A 19,397-nucleotide genomic window follows, 5' to 3' on the forward strand; every position below is an offset into this window, starting at 1 on the left:
TCAATATAATGCATGGTGTACAGGATCAAATGAAACTGAGCTAAATGTATCTCTGTGGAACAGTCAGTTCTCTGTCAGTGCTCACATTTTCAAATCTAGAGCCCCAATTAACAGTATTTTAGAATAAGGCCCTTATCATGCCAGGACTTGAGCATTTTTCTTGTCAGGAGAGGAACCCAAAAGCGTAAGATGAAAATTTCAACATATTTAATTAATTTGCTATCTGAGCATTTCCAGAAGTCAGTGCAATTGATAAAAGGCAGATTTAAAGTATAGTTTTGGAGGTTTTTGGAAACCTCACCTACACTGAAACTATGCTATAAAGACTACCTATATATATCATTATTATAACACCTTGACAACAGAGATGAAATTTAAATAGCTTAGAAAGTTCACAACTTGTAGAAAATGTTTAAAACTAGAGGAGCAATAATATAAAATTATTTTAAAGGATATTTTTAAAAGTCAGGACTAATAGAAACAAGATACAATATACGGTTTTTATATTAACATCCAACTACAACAGCAAGGAAGCCTTGACTGTTGTCCAACCAAGCCAAAATATGTCTGAAACATGAAAAAAGGAACATGTGGGGAAATAGCAGTCAAAAATAAAAGATGCCAAAAATTGGCAATCTGCTCAGTTTACTCCAAGAGAATTGCAGGAGGTTGGCCATGTGGTAGAAGAAAAAACACCACCATAATCAATGATCTAGGAATCTTTATGTCTGAATTCTAATGTGTTTTGTATTAACAAAAATTTTAATGGGAGAAAAGGGTCCAAACTCTCAGCTAATGTAAATCAGGGTAACTCCATTGAAGACAAAGGAGTTAAAACAATTTGTACCAGCTATCTGTCCCAAGGTTTTCATATTTTTCAATTTATTAGCAATGTAAACATCTGAATTGCACACTAAAGAATATTTAAACAAAAATTAGACTTTTTATATAAAAGTGTATTACAAAAAAGTTGATCTTTTACAGAAGCTGAGGAAACATTTTAAAATATGTAAACAGTTTGGGCTAAGCAAACAGAGAAAATCTTGTGTATGAATTAAAAAATAGCCACTTTTTAAACATTTTAAGATTCCTCTGAATAGCTGTATCTTCACTGTATTTAAAATATGATCCATTAAATCTAAAAAGGGTCGAATTAATTTGTTCTTTTGTTTTTGCAGAACAACTTACGAACTCCAGAAAGTGAGCTCACAGAACATAAATACTAGACATATAGTTTCTAAGCAACAGATGCAATCATTACAACAGGCACTTTAAAATAATTATATCCATGACTACATGAGAAGTAGTCCTCTTGGAAAGAAAGTATTATTTAAAAAAATCAAATATTATACTTAGATGAATAACTGTAGGAAGGCAGTTCTATACAGATTTTGAGTATATAAAAAGAATACAGATGAGATTGACAGGAACAAAAAACACACTGCAGAAAACAAAATTATTACAAACTTCAGTCTACACAGAACAAAGCATATGCTGTATAACATTAAACTATCAAACCATTGAATTACAAATTCTTTCCATTCCCTCTGGTATGGTTTTGAATATTAAAAACACACATAATAGTGCTGCAGCAATTTATACAGAAGAAATATAGTTTCAAAAAATAAATAAATCAACATTTACCTAGAAGCATAAAGGTAGACAACAAAGCCATGTCTCAAACTTTTTTTCCTGAAATGGGTCTGAGAGGAAAGTATGGAGCAAGGCTAAAATGGCCACTTGCATTTTTTTTCTTGCCACACAGTGATGTAAAATTTTCTACATTTATAAAGACAGAAGGTTCTTTCAGTTCCATGTGAGCAAACTATTTAAAGCATTGACATGGAACTAAGACACACAGCAAAAACACAAGAAGACTATCCAGTAATCTTATGCTAGCCTGTAAAAGCGAACAAGTATGTCAGGAAATACAAAAAGTTAGTTATCCCTCCTTCCAAGGTAAAGACTTTTTGGTATTAACAGGTCATTCCAAGGGTCACATGGTACACTGCAGACCAGACAAGTTTCTGAAATCTTCATGATAGCCATAGGGGGTATTTTTGTTTTATTTTGTTTCAAATGGGAAGAAAATGGAAGAGTAAAGCAAAGGACTGGTAAGGAAAGAACAATAAGAAAGGGTAGAGGGGTGCTGAAACAATGAAACATGGAATGGGGAAGGAAGACTCTTCTGGCAGATATACAGCACTAAAAGCAGTCTGGAAAAGACAGATAAAGTTTGAATTGGAGAGCTGCTAGTGTAAAATAACCTATAATGCTGTCAATTTAAAAGTGAGAAGTGTGCTCAACTCAGGACCCTGCCATAACAGTTTATGATTCCTGCCATCCTGCATCCACTCCACATGGCCATTTCTAGAGCTTTGCTTTTTATACAAATGCATATTTGAACACTGCTGACATTCAAATATGCTGGTGTGTGACGGAACAGAATCCACCTGTCCAATCTGAATCTTTCTGATAGTAGTACATACGTTTTGCAATTTTGTAATAGAAGAATGTCTCACTGCAGCTGAGCACTCTGACCTTAAGTGCACGTACAGCTATACAATTATTTGTTCCATTTAACTACTACCATGTTAGAGAGAAGTTGGTTTGGCCAGTGCTGGACAAACAACTCTCACTCAGTAGATGTCATATTCACAGCCATTATGAGTAGTAGGGTGTTTTAAAAGAGACATTTAAAAGCTGGTAAATTAATGCAGGTAGGGGAAAAGGGACTAGACTTTGGCAACATCTGAAACTGGAAGAGGAGACTTGTCATTTCAGAGCTATTCCTGGAGACATCTCCCTCTGGGCCATCCATAGCTGAATCCAAATTCTTCCTCGTGCTCAGGTGAAGGAAGAGTGATTACGTGACCCTTGGGGTAAGTTTGTTGTCTGCAGTGTGTGTTTGTGATGTGCTTGCTGCTCGCCTACTCTTGGGCTGGAGCACCCACAGGAAAAAAAAAAAACAGTGCTCTAGCCTCCCTACCAGAACCTTCTCCTACCCCCAGCACCTCCTGCCTGCCAGCAGGCCCCGCTGATCAGTGCCTCCCCATCCCTACCAGAGCCTACCGTAGATCAGCTGTTTCGCAGCGTCAGGAGGCGCTGGGAGGAGGGGGAAGGAGGGAGAGCACAGCATGCTCAGGGGAATGGAACTGGGTGCGGAAGGCGTGACGCATTGGGGGAATGAGTGGAGTGGGGGTGGAGCCTGGGCAGACCCCTGGGACCACCCCCCGCAGATTACAGACTCGGCACCTATGGTTTGGGGGACCATGTGCTGAGCCTAGTGGCCTGCTAGGCAAAGTTGAGAGCTTCTTAACAAGGCTTTGGTCCCTAAGCCCTTTAGCACCCATCAACCCTTAGCCGGGGGCGGGGCTACTCAGGAAGACCAGGGCTTTAACAAGCCCACTCAGAAACGACCAGAGGAGCTAGCAAATAGGAATGGTGAACAAGAGAGTTTTGTGAGGAAGGTTAGTGGGAAAGTGGGGGTTAGATACATTTAACATTCTTTAAACTTGAGGCCAAACCCTTCCCCTAATAAAAACAAAACAGCAACAACAAACAAACGAGCTGCAGAAGTAAACGGAGAATGCAGACGGAAGTCCAGCAGCAGAGTGGGGGCTATCCAGTTTATTGCACTTAGTGCAGTATGTATGATTACCTGCCCTATGGACAGGTAGCATATGTGTGCATTTGGTGCCAGCAGCTCCTGGCCCTCAGAGATCGTGTATGGGCTTTGGAGACCAGAGTGGCTGAACTGGAGGAGCTAAGGAAGACGGAGAGATACACATATGAGACTTTCCGGGACACAGAAGAACAGTTCCACCCCTGGTCTGACAGCCTACGTGCTGTTGAGGAGGATGAAAGTCTCAGGGAAAGAGAACATCCAACAGGAGCTGAGGGAAACGATTCCATAGGTGGGACCCTCCTTCCAGATGATGTCATGGTATCCTCTCGCACAGAGGATACCTCTCCAGTGGGAGGGAACTCCAATTATTAGGAAGAGACAGGTAATAGTTATGTTCAATCATTAAAAACATACATAGCTGGGATAGAAACATAACGTTAAATCAATAGAAACATACATAGCTGGGATGGCGATGACCGGGAGAACTGCATGGTGATTTGCCTGCCTGATGCGAAGATTGTGGAACTCCTGAGACATCTAGATAGACTTATGCGTAGTGCTGGGGAGGAGCCAGCTGTCATACTATATACAGATACCAGTGACACAGGGAAAGATAGGAGAGAGGTCCTGGAGGCCAAATTTAGGCTGCTAGGCAAGAGACTGAAGTCCAGGACCTCCATGGTAGCATTCTCTGAAATGCTTCCAGTTCCATATGCAGGGCCAGTTAAACAAGCAGAACTGCAGGGTCTCAGTGTGTGTGAGGCAATGGTGTAGAGAGGAGGGGTTTAGGTTTATCAGGACGGGCTCCACCTAAACTAAAATGGAACCAGATTCTTGGCACTTAAAATTAAGAAGGTCGTAGAGCAGTTTTTAAACTAAGGGCTGGGGAAAGCCAACAGGTGTGGAGGAGCACGTGGTTCAGACAGAGACCTCTCTTAGAGATTCTCCTTTAATAGATCCTTCCCTATATCTTAGAGAGGAGGAGAGGATGGATGATGATAAAATACGGGTAGGATCAGATGAGAAACAGCCAAATGAAAAAGAGTCCCATTCAATTACATCATGTAATGGCAGACAGGTAAAAAGTGTCAAGTTTTTAAAACTGCATATATACAAATATTAGAAGTCTAAATAAAAAGATGGGTTAACTGGAATGAGGATATTGATATAATAGGCATCACAGAAACTTGGTGAATAAGGATAATCAATGGGACACAGTACTACCAGAGTACAAAATATATTGGAAGGACACAAAAGGTCATTCTGGAGGGGGAGCAGCACTATATGTGAAAGAAAGCATAGAATCAAATGAAGTAAAAATCTTACATAAGTAAACTATACCACAGAATCTCAATGGATAGTAATTCCATGCTCGAATAAAAAGAATATAGCAGTAGGGATATATTACCAACCACCTGACCAGGATGGTGATAGTGACTCTGAAATGCTGAGGGAGGTTAGAGAGAGTAAAAAATAAAGAACGTAATAATAATGGGGGACTTCAACTATCCCCATAGTGACTGGCTATATTTCACCTCAGAACAGGATGCAGAGATAAAGTTTCTTGACACCTTAAATGACTACTTCTTGGAGCAGCTAGTTCTGGAACCCACAAGAGGCAATCCCTGATTTAGTCCTAAATGGAGCACAGAATCTGGTCCAAGAGGTGAATATAGCTGGACCGCTTGGTAATAGTGACCATAATTTAACTAAATGTAACATCCCTATGGCAGGGAAAACACTACAGCAGCCCAACACAGTAGCATTTAATTTCAGAAAGGGGAACTACAAAAAAAATGAGGTTAGTTAAACAGAAATTAAAAGGCACAGTGCCTAAAGTGAAATCCCTGCAAGCTGCATGGAAACTTTTTAAAAATACCATAATAGAGGCTCAACTTATATGTATACCCCAAATTAAAAAGCCATAGTAAGAGAACCAATAAAGTGCCACAACTAAACAAAGTAAAAGAAGCAGTGAGAGGCAAAAAGGCATCCTTTAAAAAGTGGAAGTTAAATCCTAGTGAGGAAAATAGAAAGGAGCATAAACTCTGGTAAGTGATATGTAAAAATATAATTCTGAAGTCCAAAAAAGAATTTTAAGAACAACTAGCCAAAAACTCAAAAAGTAATAGCAAAAAAAATTGTTAGGAACATCAGAAGCAGGAAGCCTGCCAAACAAACAGTGGAGCCTCTGGATGATAGAAATGCTAAAGGAGCACTCAAGGGCGATAAGGCCATTGTGGAGAAACTAAATAAATTCGTTGCTTCAGTCTTCACGGCTGAGGATGTTAGGAAGATTCCCGAACCTGAGCCATTCTTTTTAGATGACAAGTCTGAGGAACTGTTCCAGACTGAGGTCATTAGAGCAGGTTTTGGAACAAACTGATAAATTAAACAGCAATGAGTCTCCTGGACCAGATAGTATTCACACAAGAGTTCTGAAGGAACTCAAATGTGAAACTGCAGAACTAACAACTGTGGTTTGTAACCTAACATTTAAATAAGCTTCTGCACCAAATGACTGGAGGATAGCTAATGTGACGTCACAGGTGATCCTGACAATTACAGGCCAATAAGCCTGAATTAAATACCAGGCAAACTGGTTCAAACTATAGTAAAAAACAGAACTGTCAGACACACAGGTGAACATAATTTATTGGGCATGGTGTTAGTAAAGGAAAATCATGCCTCACCAATCTACTAGAATTCTTTGAGGCGGTCAACAAGCATGTGGATAAGGGGGGTCCAGTGGATATAGTGTACTTAGATTTTCAGAAAACCTTTGACAAGGTCCCTCACCAAAGGCTTTTAAGCAAAGTAAACTGTCATGGGGTAAGAGGGAAGATCCTCTCATGGATTGGTAACTGTTAAAATATAGGAAACAAAGGGTAGGAATAAATGGTCAGTTTTCAGAATAGAGAAGCGTAACTAGTGGTGTTCACAAAGGGTCTGTACTAGGACCAGTACTATTCAACATATTCATAAACGACCTGGAAAACGAGGTAAAGAGTGAGATGGGAAAATCTGCAGATGATACAAAACTATGCAAGATAGTTAAGTCCAAAGCAGACTGGGAACAGCTATAAAGGGATCTCAAAAAATGAGTGATTGGGGAACAAAATGGCAGATGAAATTCAGTGTTGATAAATGCAAAGTAATGCACACTGGAAAACATAATCCAAACTAGACATACAAAATGATGGGGTCTAAATTAGCTGTTACCACTCAAAAGAGAGATCTTGGCTTCACTGTGGATTGTTCTCTGAAAACATTCACTCAATGTGCAGCAGCAGCCAAAAAAGCCAACAGGATGTTGGGAATCATTAAGAAAGGGATAAATACTAAGGCAGAAAATATCGTATTGCCTCTATATAAATCCATGGTAAGCCCACATCTTGAATACTGCATGCAGATGTGGTCACCCTCATCTCAAAAAAAGATATATTAGAATTGAAAAAGGGAAACAAAAATGACGAGGAGTATGGAACAAAATAAGACTGGGACTTTTCCACTTGGAAAGAGATGACTAAGGAAGGGAGATATTATAGAGGTCTATAAAATCATGACTGGTGTGGAGACAGTAAATAAGGAAATGTTATTTACTCCTTCTCAAAACACAAGAACTAGAGGTCACCAAATGAAATTAATAGGCTGCAGGTTTAAAACAAACAAAAAAGTATTTTTTCACACAACGCACAGTCAACTTGTGGAACTCCTTGCCAGAAGATGTTGCGAAGGCCAAGACTATAACAGGGTTCTAAAAAGAACTAGATAAATTCATGGAGGAAAGGTCCATAAATGGCTATTAGCCAGGATGGGTAGGGATGGTGTCCCTAGCCTCTGTTTGCCATAAACAGGGAATGGGCCACAGGGAATGGATCACTTGATAATCACCTATCTTGTTCACTCCTTCTGAGGCACCTGGCACTGGCCACTGTCAGAAGACAGGATACTAGGCTAGATGGACTTTTGGTCTGACCCAGTAGGGACATTCTTATGCTTCCTTCCCACACCTTGGCTGTCCACAATGCCTGCCATCATTCCACATTCTCCACCCCACTCTAAAACCCTGCTTCACCCATCCTAGTACCATACACTCTCCTCCTACCCCTCCCACTCACTAATGCACTCCCCCTTGGCTCTTCTTCCCATTAGCAGAAGTGCTGTTGGGAGCCCCTGAAGCATAGATACCTCAGCAATGGATACTGTTGCCTGATGCACCCGTACAATGGCTCAGTGCGTCAAGGGCTTCCCCTAGTGCTGCTGTCTTGGCTCTGCGACATACCGAAAAACAAGGGGAATGTGGGGAAGGGGGGGGTCATGTGGGGTAGCGGAAGAGGAGGAACAATAGCATGGATAAAGGGATTTAACTGGGGGAATACGGGAAGTAGCTCCACTCTGACAAGCCTCCTACAGTTTATTTTGGAGCAAAGCTCTCTGGCAAATCATAGGAGGACTGGTCGGAGTACAGCCCTTCTCCAAAACAAGTGTCAGTTTAGTCTAGTACAGGGTTAGGCAACCTATGGCACGCATGCCAAAGGCGGCACGCGAGCTGATTGTCAGTGGCACTCACACTGCCTAGGTCCTGGCCACTGGTCCAGAGGGCTTTGCATTTTAATTGAATTTTAGATGAAGCTTCTTAAACATTTTAAAAACCTTATTTACTTTACATACAACAACAATTTAGTTATATATTATAGGCTTACAGAAAGAGACGTTAAACGTTAAAATGTATTACTGGAATGCAAAACCTTAAATCAGAGTGAATAAATGAAGACTCAGCAAGCCACTTCTGAAAGATTGCCGACCTCTGGTCTAGTAGCAGAACTGTTTTCAAGGCAAAATACACAGACCTTAAAAACTCCTGCAACTTCAAGGGGACTGTCACCCATTCCTCAGCTCTTACAGACTTACATATATTGTCAGAAAACAGGAGACTCAGAATAAGCATTTAATACTAAGCACTGAAAAATTATCCACCTATCTGTATTTGTTTGTGCCATAAAAACAGATATAAAGAGCACTATATCATAATACAAAATTTACTGGATATTTTTTCCTTTTAACAAAAAGATTAGGTGGAAACAGTGAGCTATGTAAATTGCCAATTCTGTACCTAAAGCCCTTTATACATAAATGGCATTTTTTGTTGTTTTTTTAACCAACCGGTAAACTATATACAGATATTATTAGCTTATCAAATTGTATACATTATTTAAAACAGATCTACATTTTCTAGTGTCCTTTGTACTTTTTTTTTTTTAAACCAATGACTAAATACTAAATGGAAATGTATGTTTAGGAACTCTGTTTCCATACACTAATCTTTACTCCTGAGATTACACAACAGTTTAAAATAAATAAAAACCCACTATTCACCTGTCAGTAGCTCACTTTTGACTCCTGTTACTCTACAGCTTTTATTGTGTTTGCAATTCACAGACTACCATACTTGCGCTTAAAAGGGTGGTAGATTGTTGGCATAACAAAGTTACTACTTTAATTCTGGATTAGTGGAGAAAAAACAACCCATTTATAAAATATGTTTCATAAAGTTGATTTAAAATAAGAAATCTTAATTTCTGGACAAGTTTAAGAAAATATTGTAAAACAGTGTAAGACAATTCATCAAGCTACATTTAGTGTCTTTTATACATATTTGCAAACTTTCAATTAAAAATGTATTGTAGGGCCCAATATATCATAAAAATAAGTTAGTTTAGAACTATGGGTCATATCTTCCGGCTTCCCAGCCCCACCTTTGAACTGCATACCTAGAGCCATCCTCACATAAACTTACTGTGTGCAGGGGTTGTGCTGGATATCAACAATTCAATCCTCTTTTTGGTCCCATACACATTGGGGAAAGTCTGGAAACAGGCCAGTGGATGATACACTGTTGTGCAGATACACCAATCCAGTCCTTTGTCCTGACCACAGACACAAGAGCTAAATGGGGCCATAGGCGCTGACTCCATGGGTGATTCGGGGCTGGAGCACCCACGGGGAAAAACTGGGGGATGCTCTGTTCGCACTGGCAGCTCTCCGCCCATCCCAGCTCACTTCTATCTCCTTTCCTGAGCGCACCTTCCCCGCTTCTCCACCTAGTTCCTAGCGCTTGCTGTTTTGCTGCGGCAGGCACTGGGAGGGAGCGCAGAGGAGGGAGAACGAAGCGCACTCGGGGAAGAGGTGGGACCAGGGCAGGGATTTAGGGAAGGAATCCAATAGGGGCAGGGCGGGAGCGGAGTTGGGGCTGGGACTTTGGGGAAGGGGTTAGAATGGGGGCTGGGCAGGGATGGGAGGAGATGGGGAAGGGGTGGAGTCAGGGTGGGGACTGGGGCAAGAGAGGAAGAGTCAAGTATCCACCGGCGCCAGGAAAAGTTGGTGCCTATGGATGTGGCAAACTGCAGCCCTGAGGTCACAGTACCAGCCACACAGCAGTTCAGTGGTCAGAATTGGGTGAAAGAAGAGGAGGATTCCTTCTCCTATGCCTCACAGAGAATGCTCCAGCATCCTAGCCTGTTACACAGAGTGAATCTGAGACTGAGGGGTGTGCGTGTGTGCACGCACGCAAATGTGTGTGTGCGCTGCTTGATTATAGCATCTACTACTATTCCTCATTTATCTGTATGCTAGTAACTTATAAACTGGGAAGTAGATCTGAGGGCCAAAAAGTTCATACTGCAAATATTTAAGCAAAATATTTAAAAGCACAGTGACCAAGGAGAAGATATCACTGAATAAACATTCTTGTCAGGCCAATACTTTTCAACAGAACTGAACAAATACTTGCTGTGGCAACACTTTATACTGCAGTTCACCTTAACCATAGATTTCTGCAGCAAACCTTCAGCACAAATGTATTTTGACAAGAGAACAAAAACATTATCAAAAGCCTACTTGAGTAGTTCTCTTAACGCTACTGAGTGCAAACCTCCTTTCCTACCAAACAGAAATAAATCCATGACTGTTGGATGGTAATGATCAATATAGCAGCAGGCATTTCAAAGGGAATATTGTTTTCTGAACTTTTAAATATACACATTAGGCCCCCAGCAGCAATCACTAAAATCCACAAACTGAGTTTTCATTTTGTTCACTTACCTTTGGAGAGTCTATTTCAAGATCAGACTGGATAATATTAGACACTTACAAACATTTTTTAAAATGTCCTTGGCCTCTTTATTGCTGTATTTGTAGCCTTGGAATCATAAGAAAGTTTGCTTTTCAATATGACAAAAGGCAAATTACATTCCCATTTACTAGTTAAATTGCTTTCTGTGCCTTGGTTGAGACAGAAGATGGTGGTTTCCCTCTTCATTTGCATTATCAGACCAAATGAGGATGAGTCTCCAGAGAGTCTGGGTATAACTTGCACTGCTAAAAATCTGTTCACCCAGAACCAAGAACACAGTCCCCAAACCCCACAGGTGTGGGGCAATTTGCAGACAAAAGCCCCTGCTGTTCTGAAAAAAAGGGAAGAGAGATCACTATCCTGCATCTGGGAAGATATTCTTGAGAGACTATGGATAAAGACCAAGGAATCTGAAGAGGTGAGTGGACTGATTTTGACTTTTCCAGCCTGAGGGACAACCTTAGCAAGTGACTTTGCTGCTTTGAAGAGTGTGTCTGTCCTGCACAGGGGCTTCTCTCCCCTTGTGCAGAAGCAGCATTTTGATTGCCACAACTTCCAAAACAGAACACACAAGTATGTCCCTCACATGAAAGTGCAGCTATAGGAGCCACACTTGAGGGTTGCCTACTCTTTTTCTTTAACCTTCTGTGACCAAGAGACAAAAGGAAGATTGATAGAGTGCAATATAATCTTGTAAATTATATAATTCTTACCAGTTTATCTAGAATGCTGTCATAGCACATCAGGCTGTGAGCTAATTAGGACTGAACCCAGTCAGTACCCTAAAGTCTGCCAAACAATACTCAGGATGAAAGATATAAAGACTGAATGATGTACTGATGGTAAAACAAAGTATGCTTGACAGATTCTTGACAAAAGAAACCAGTACAAATTACCTGTAACAAAACACACGAACATGGACACCAATTGCTGTAAGTATCCAACGTAAAAGAAGAAAACTGGGAAAGAAGCACAGCTTTAAAAACACAGAGACATGAAATGTAGGTGCTCTGTGTTCTAGTTTTCTTTGTCTTCATCTGTGGCACAGGTGGAAGTGTGCAGCAGGTCCTTGTCCTTGTCCCTGAATTGTTCTTTTTCTTTCAGAAAAACTAAAAACCTTTTTCATTTCCCTCTGCATCTCCAGAAACAATTTTTCTCTTTTTCATTCCCTTCAAATTGGTCAAGTGATTGGCGAATTATGATACCAGATATCTGGTTCTTCTACTTTTCAATGCTCATAATTCAGCAGTGGCCATTGAAATGAGAGGGTTCACACGCATATTAATGATAGTTAATAATTGGAATGTGGTAAAGGTAACATTTTTTGTTCATTTTTAATTCCAAAGCCTTCTTACAAGATACAAAATGCTAAGGATACAAACCTACATTTTCTTCCAAAATATATATTGCTACATAAAATTGGCAAGTTTTCCCTCTTGTGCTTGACCATCTGCTATCCTGAACTAATCTTTTATCCCTTTTATTTTATCCTTGAACTGCCAGCCATACTGAGTGATGCCCTGCTTGGCAAAGTGTTCACAAAACTGGTCACTCCAAATTACAGAGCTTAGCTGCAACTATGTCACAGTTGGCTATAATGGCCACCAGGACATGGATGTTTGCCTTAGACTAGCAAGGAGCACATGTCCAAGAGGACATTGCTGAAAAGTCATCTTACAGCAACACTACAATGGTGAAGTTTATGCTGAGGAAACACACAATGTTAAATGTACAGGTGAGTGTCTTTTGGACTTTAGAGCAGTCGAGCTCAAAAACTCCACCAGATAGGCATCTATGCAGTGACCAGTGCACTGTGGGAGACGAGTTTGCTCCACTGGGACTTTTATACAAATATGTTCACCTACACTGGCACTGAAGTAGCAGAGACTGGCATAGAGAAAGATGGCAAAGGTTATGTGTATTGTGCATGCTGGGGTCCAAAACAATAGTTGGCACACTGAATTCCTCCAAATGAAAACGGGAATGTTTTCCAAACACTAATTTTAACACTGTGGCAGATATAGCAATGTCCTGCCACATCCTTGGGAGATCCTACTGAATAAAGTTTAAGTATCTTAGGCTATGCAAAAACCCAGCCTTTTGAAGCTATACTTCTACCCCGATATAACGCTGTCCTCGGGAGACAAAAAATCTCACTGTGTTATAGGTGAGACTGTGTTATATCGAACTTGCTTTGGCCTCCTCGTTCCTTGTTCCCTGACAGCCCCCTCCAGAGACCCTCGTCCCTAATCACCCCACCCCCTACCCAATCCCCCGTCCCCTGACTGCTCTGACCTCTATCCACATCCGCCGCCCCCTGACAGGCACTCACCAGCAGCGGCGGGAAGCAGAGCAGCCCAGCCCCAGCCAGTTCCATTCCACCAGCTCCCAGCCGCAGTGCTCCGCTTTCCACTGCAGGTGAGTGCAGGGAGGTTGGGGAAAGGACCTGCAGCGGGAAGCAGAGCGCTGCGGCTGGGGGCTGGTGGAGTGGAGCAGGCTGGGGCTGGGCTGCTCCATTTCCACCGCTGCTGGTGAGTGCAGGGGAGATCCAAGCGACACGGCTGGGGCTGGGGCGAGGTAAGCACAGCAGGCTGCTCCTGGCCCCCTGCTAATCCCCCGGGCCACTCTGGGACTGCAGAGCCCCCAAGAGTGCCCTCCCACAGCTCCTGCCTCCCAGACCATAGGGCGGGGGAGAGAGCTCCTGACCACCCCCAAGACCCTCTGCTCCTTATTCAACCCCTCGGCCCTGGCCTGGCCCGGCACCCTTAACACACTGCTCAGAGCAGCGTGTCAGAGCTTTACCGTGTTGTATGAGGACCCGCGTTATAGCAGGTCACATTATAGCGAGGTAGAGGTGTATGCCCTGAAGAGAGTTGATTGCTGATTACCGATTCCCAGAGACTTGAGATCACAGGTCTGAGCAGTATGACTGAGCAGTGTGACTGAACAAAATGACTGAACTTCCCAGCCTGAGTTCTGGTTCTGAATTTGAAACGGATATGAACTTGTAGCCATGGGGAAAATCCACATGTGGGTTTTGAGGGACTGACACCTACCAGAGCTTGAAGTTGGAGTAGGTATGATCTCTGCTAAGATTTTTATCATGCATGTAGGTTCTGTTACTGTTTTTAAATATTTTCTCTGTATACCTTAAGAATAAATTTGCTTGCTTAGAAAGAGCTGTGTGGTAACTTGCATCTGTGGACAATTACACTGTTCATAGCCTTTGGAAAGAGAGCAAAACACAGAAGCTAGCCTGTTTAGACAGTCTGGCTTGCTGAGAATATCACAGCATAGGCAAGGAATTGTAGAGCCTGGAAAAAACAAGTCAGAAGGGAGCGAGACATGAGTCTTTGCCCAAGAGAGGTGATGGCTGGGAGCTGGAAGCCTTTAAAGTAGGTGTCCTTGGTGGATTAAAGAGAGGGAATACAGTTGCAGTTGTCCCCAAACAGTTACAATTTCCTCATCATAAATGGTGATGGGAGCTAATTTCCACTTGACCTGTGTCAGCATTTCACTGCAATATCAGCAATGAGTGTGAGTGCGAGTCCTGCTGTAGGATTGGAACATGCATTATTCAGGTTTAGACTCCATTTTATTACAACCAGAACCACAGTGCCATCTAATACATGTAAATCACTGCTTTTCTCTCAGTGAATGAACTTTTTTCTTTTTTAAGTAACTTCAGGAGAAGGGATTCCGTTAAAAAGTAAGTGATCAAAACATGCCTGAAGGGAAAGCATTAAAATCCACAGAATCAGCATGGAAGCAACTTAAGAAACCTCATTAGTCAGAGAAGATATGTAAACCCTAGAATACAAGAAAGGGTTAGGAAAAACTCCTGCATTATTAAATGACGAGATACTTTAGCCTGAATAAACTTTTCAAAAAAGGGAAACCAGCATAACTGAGGATAATGGAACAGAACAGACTCTGACAGGTAAAATGTAAGATGAAGATTAAGAGGGCTAAGAAGAAACCTAAACAGCTAGCCAAAGAAAAAGGAATTTTAAGTGTATCAGAAATAAAAGCCTGCAGGACGACCTGTACATCTACAAGAGTGCCAGATTGTAACATGGTGGCAATTGAGAAGAATAAAGAAAAATTCAGGAAAGATACAGGATGACCTATTTACATTATTCATCACAGAGAATGATTAAGAGATACTTATGCCAGAGTTATTCTTCATTGAAGGGTAAGGCACACCCAGAGACAAAAAGTTCCAAGCAGAGGACCGATGAACTATTATGAGAAATTAGATTGCAATTCATAACTGGGACTAGATGGTATTCATTTTGAAAGCTCTGAAGAAACTAAAATGAAATGGGCTAGACTAATGCATTCTGAATTAATTGTGAGCACTCAGGAAAATGATCACGCATGACTGAACAGCTCCAACAAAGCATCAGTCTAAAAAACAAGAGGCTGTATTAAAAGGGGGCAGAAGTACAACAGAGATGTAGAATGTCATTATGAAAGCCAAAAGGCATTTAGTTTTGATTACAGCATCTCAGTAAAATCCAGCATAAAAAGAAGAGTCTACAAGAAGGCAACAAATAGAGGTCTGGGCGGGAGCAATAGGAGAACTTTCATCTGACAATGATTTAAGAAGCTACTAGGAAGCTACTAGGGGCTAAATTCAAGTCTCGGTGCACCACTACCGCAGCAGAAAGCCTGTCAGGAGGGGGTTGGTGGAATTAAAGCACCCAAACTCCCCACCACTGGGTGGCCCACAAGCAGACAGCACAACCCAAAAAGACTGGCAGCCCTAAAATACATCCCTCTGGGTAACCCTCAAAGGTGTGGCTCCTATTCAGCCACAGATATAACTTAAAAGCTGCACTACCATAGAAATCCCAAGGCAGAATCACAATACAAATGCTGCACTAAGAGGCATATCTGCCATGGGACATAAGGGGCCGGCTGGCTCACGCAGGTGAAGTTTGCACTTCCCTGAAAGCAGCAAACTAAATTTAATCCTAGGGCTACATAGTTTGGAAAGAAAGAAAGATATGATAGATAGATAGATTATAATGAAGGGATGCCAATCAAGCCCTGCCTATTTAGTCTTTCTTGTAAACAAAAACAAGATGGGTTTTGGAATAAAAAGGCGATAATTTAAAATGGATATTGATATGCAAAATCCCTGTTTTACACAATACATTATTAAACTCTGGAACCAACTTCCCCAAGATATTGAGTCATGTAGCACAGAAGATAAAAAGATATTGGAATCAGAAATGCATCTTTAATTACCTGAAAAGCAGCATGACTCAGAGCAACAGTCAATCAACGGATGGAAAGGAGTTTTTGTAGGTGGCTGGCTGGTTGAATAACTGCTGAATTATCTGTGTTGGTAAGGCTATATTAGGAAAGAAAGGACTAACATTTTCAAAGTGAAGAAATCTAGTTTATACATTCAAAGGTGAGCAGAATTTAAAATCAAGTACATATGCAGAATATAAAATTAATAGTTACATCTCAAAAAAAAAAAAAAAAAAGCTAATTTCAGAGAGAGAAATCCTGCCCCCCTGAAGTTAAACTGCCTTCAACTTCAACGGGGAGAGGATTTTACTCAAGAGTCTTTTGTAGGGATGTATAACAAAGTTACCTGGCCTCCACAGTAAGGAAGATCTAATCAATGTGACCTCATATACAGGACACTTGTGAGAAATAACAAGTGTGTCCAACAATATTCTTTTAAACTTTGCAGAAAGAGACCTTAAGCTCCACTTCAGAGAGAAAACTTGTCTAAGAAGAATAGATTTGACAGGGTACAACTTCACAAGCAAAGTGACAGTTTACTAATCAACCATGCAGATATTGTACAAAACTCTACTTTGATAGCTCAGTTATTAGAAACAAAACTGAGAATTAGATACCAGGATAAATATACAATGGGATCTAGGACATGGAAAGACTTATAAAGGTGGGAACTCCTAGCAAATATAGTTTGGTTCCAGTTTTATCCAAGACCATTTGCCTGGTTGAATCACAGTAGTTGGAACTTCTTTTACTATTTATCCAAAACTCAAACCAAGAATTAAACTGGAATTAGGATGCATTTATTTGGGTTCCACCTTTTTTAATTTAGAAGTAGGAATTCCTTTTTTTTAATGAATATTTAAAGTAGGAATTATATTAATAAGATGACTATTGCAATTACAAGGCTTAAATATAGTTGTTAATTACATGTCACACTTTTTGCACAATTCAAGCCTGCTTGTATGAGATTGCTATTTGTTACCAGCACTCTTGATTTTCCATTCTCATTTCCTTCCCACTATAATTTGGTCTGAGTGATGTCTTAAGATTTTTAGAAACCTAGCTATTGATTTAGAATTAGTTTTTGCCAAATATTAAGCTCTCTCTCTCTATATATATATACACTCATTTTTAATCATGCTTTAACCTGATTCAAATAATCTGTTTAGAGCTCAGCAAACCATCACAGACCGGGTCAAAAAATAGGATTAAACTGAGTTTACAAACAGTTCTGTGGCCTAGAAAATACTTTTTTCACACACTTCCATATTAACTGACCAAAACCTGTTTAAACCAAGTCAGCCGGAGCCATGTTAAAGCAGAGTTTTTAAAATGGTTCCTCTAATATTTTCAACTGCGGTCTTTGTGGAGGGAAGCAGGAGCTTCCCTAGCCATCCATCCCTATGCATAGCATTGTGCCTTTTTCTCTCAAAGAATCATTTCTTGAAAACGTGACAGACATTTTGTCACACACACACACACACACCCCTCTGCCTCTGTTTAATGGATAATATATTGTACCATAAACTTTAGGAGGTGTGATTTAAAAACATATGGCATTTTTAATATATAAAGCACACATGAAGAATCATTACTATTGTTCTTTCTCTTGATTCAACATACCAAGGTCTGGATGTTTTGTTTTGTGCTTTATTTTTCTTTGCTATTATGGTACTAAGATTAACAATCAAGAGACCTTCATTATGACAAGGATTAGGTTACTAATTTGTATTGATTTGATGGCAAGTTGAAAGAGAAAAAAATTCTGTTTTTGTTTTAATTTGATTTTCTTTGCATACAGATGACAACCATGACAAACAAAACAAATGTATTTGCACCTGAGAAGATAATGCTAAAGTAAATCTAAAATCTAAGTTGCTATATTCTCAATATAGTTAACCTGGTGAATGTCAAAATGTGCTTTTGTACCTGATTTCCCTTTCTCAGTAAAAGCATAAAGTAATTTTCCTTGAAATTGTAAATTTAAGGAGTTGCATGTTTATTATGCAGCAGCAAGGAATTCTCTTAATTACTGAAGATTTATTCTCATTGAAAACCATAAAACTAGTTATCATTTAACAGATTATTCCATTACTGTATGGATGTTGTTCTGCATCCAATTATTTCAGAGCATTTATAATGCAACTACTTCACCTTGAAAATAGAAGAGTCTATTAACAGAACTAAATAGGTAGCTCTGGGAAGGATGGATGTGGTGGGTTTCAGGGAAGTCAGTTATCTCAACCAAAATAAAACAATGACACAACTTAGATAATACAGTCTCTAAAAATTTGTTAACTGTTACTTAAAATTGCTTTTCAGTTTCCTACATAAACCTACATGGTGTTGATAGAGAAAATTACCAAACTGAAATTCTGCCTCTCTGAAACGTAACTGCAAGGCTTGTTGCTTCCGATCAAGCAAGGCTTTACATGGCCTTCTAGTATTAGGCCAACCAAGTTGTAATAGTAACAAATCAGAAAGCATTAGTTCACTTAATAGATCTGTGAAGTGTGTCTCTACATTGAAGATATAAGGAAGAGGGACCATGTGAGAATGGAAAGGATACAGGCAGAACAATAAACTCATTAATGTGGGAGTCCAGTGCCTCACTACAGGAGACTCTAGTATGGCTCATTAGCACCACCTCACACGGGTAACCCAGAAGCAGAAAATGCAATATAGGAAGGCAAAAGTACCAAAGTGGTGTCAAAGAAGGTGTTCCAAAACACAACCAGAAGGACTATTGTGCCACACACACAGGCACTGAAGCACAGATACAAGTTCCCAAGCAGTAACAAAAAGAAACAAACAAAAAAAAACCATTACTCAATTGCTAACAGGCACTGAAGCATCACAAAAACTAGGTGGGACAATCAAGGCCCACATTAAACACAAAGAAACAAGCACTCTGCTAATACAGCATAAAAGCAGTAAAATGCAGAGGCAGATGCCAAAGCCTCCCACAGCGAAACAGATCTGAAGGACTTCCCAGAGTGCCGAGGCACCCAAGCAAAAGGGTCTCACAAAATCAATTTTTTAAAAACTACATGGAACCTGCCAGGAAGGATAGCAGAAGTGCTTAAAACAGTCTGGGGAGAAGGGCCAGATCAGCAACTGGAAAAGGCAGCTCCTGCAGGGAGTTGCTTGCTGACTACAGAAGAAAAGCGTTTAGGGTCAGCATGTGGTTGCCAGCTACCAGCAGGAATAGCTGGAGCACACTCCACCAATTACCCCAGAGGCGACATATGAAGGGGGGCACACAGGGTCACATGCCCCCCCTTTCCCCTGCTTTCTGCCTTCCATTTAGCAGAGAGGTTCTAACTGGAGGGCACGTCCTGGTGCACCCCACAGTTTGATGGGAGCCGC

General features: G+C 40.7%; 1 protein-coding gene across 6 annotated transcripts in view; it reads right to left on the reverse strand.

The window, feature by feature from the left end:
• PXYLP1 (2-phosphoxylose phosphatase 1) overlaps positions 1-19,397 on the reverse strand; it is an 83,146-nt gene that overhangs the window by 33,917 nt on the left and 29,832 nt on the right. The window contains exon 1 of one of the 6 annotated variants that reach the window (XM_030575284.1): positions 1,645-1,695. The exons of the other annotated variants lie outside the window; for them this stretch is intronic. Within the exon in view, the coding sequence (XP_030431144.1) occupies positions 1,645-1,675 (31 nt within the window). The 5' untranslated portion in view covers positions 1,676-1,695. Of the gene's footprint in view, positions 1-1,644; positions 1,696-19,397 lie in introns of those variants that run through there. 6 annotated transcript variants of the gene reach the window in all.

This window comes from Gopherus evgoodei, chromosome 9 (assembly GCF_007399415.2).
Source record: "Gopherus evgoodei ecotype Sinaloan lineage chromosome 9, rGopEvg1_v1.p, whole genome shotgun sequence".
Lineage (NCBI taxonomy): Eukaryota > Metazoa > Chordata > Testudines > Testudinidae > Gopherus > Gopherus evgoodei.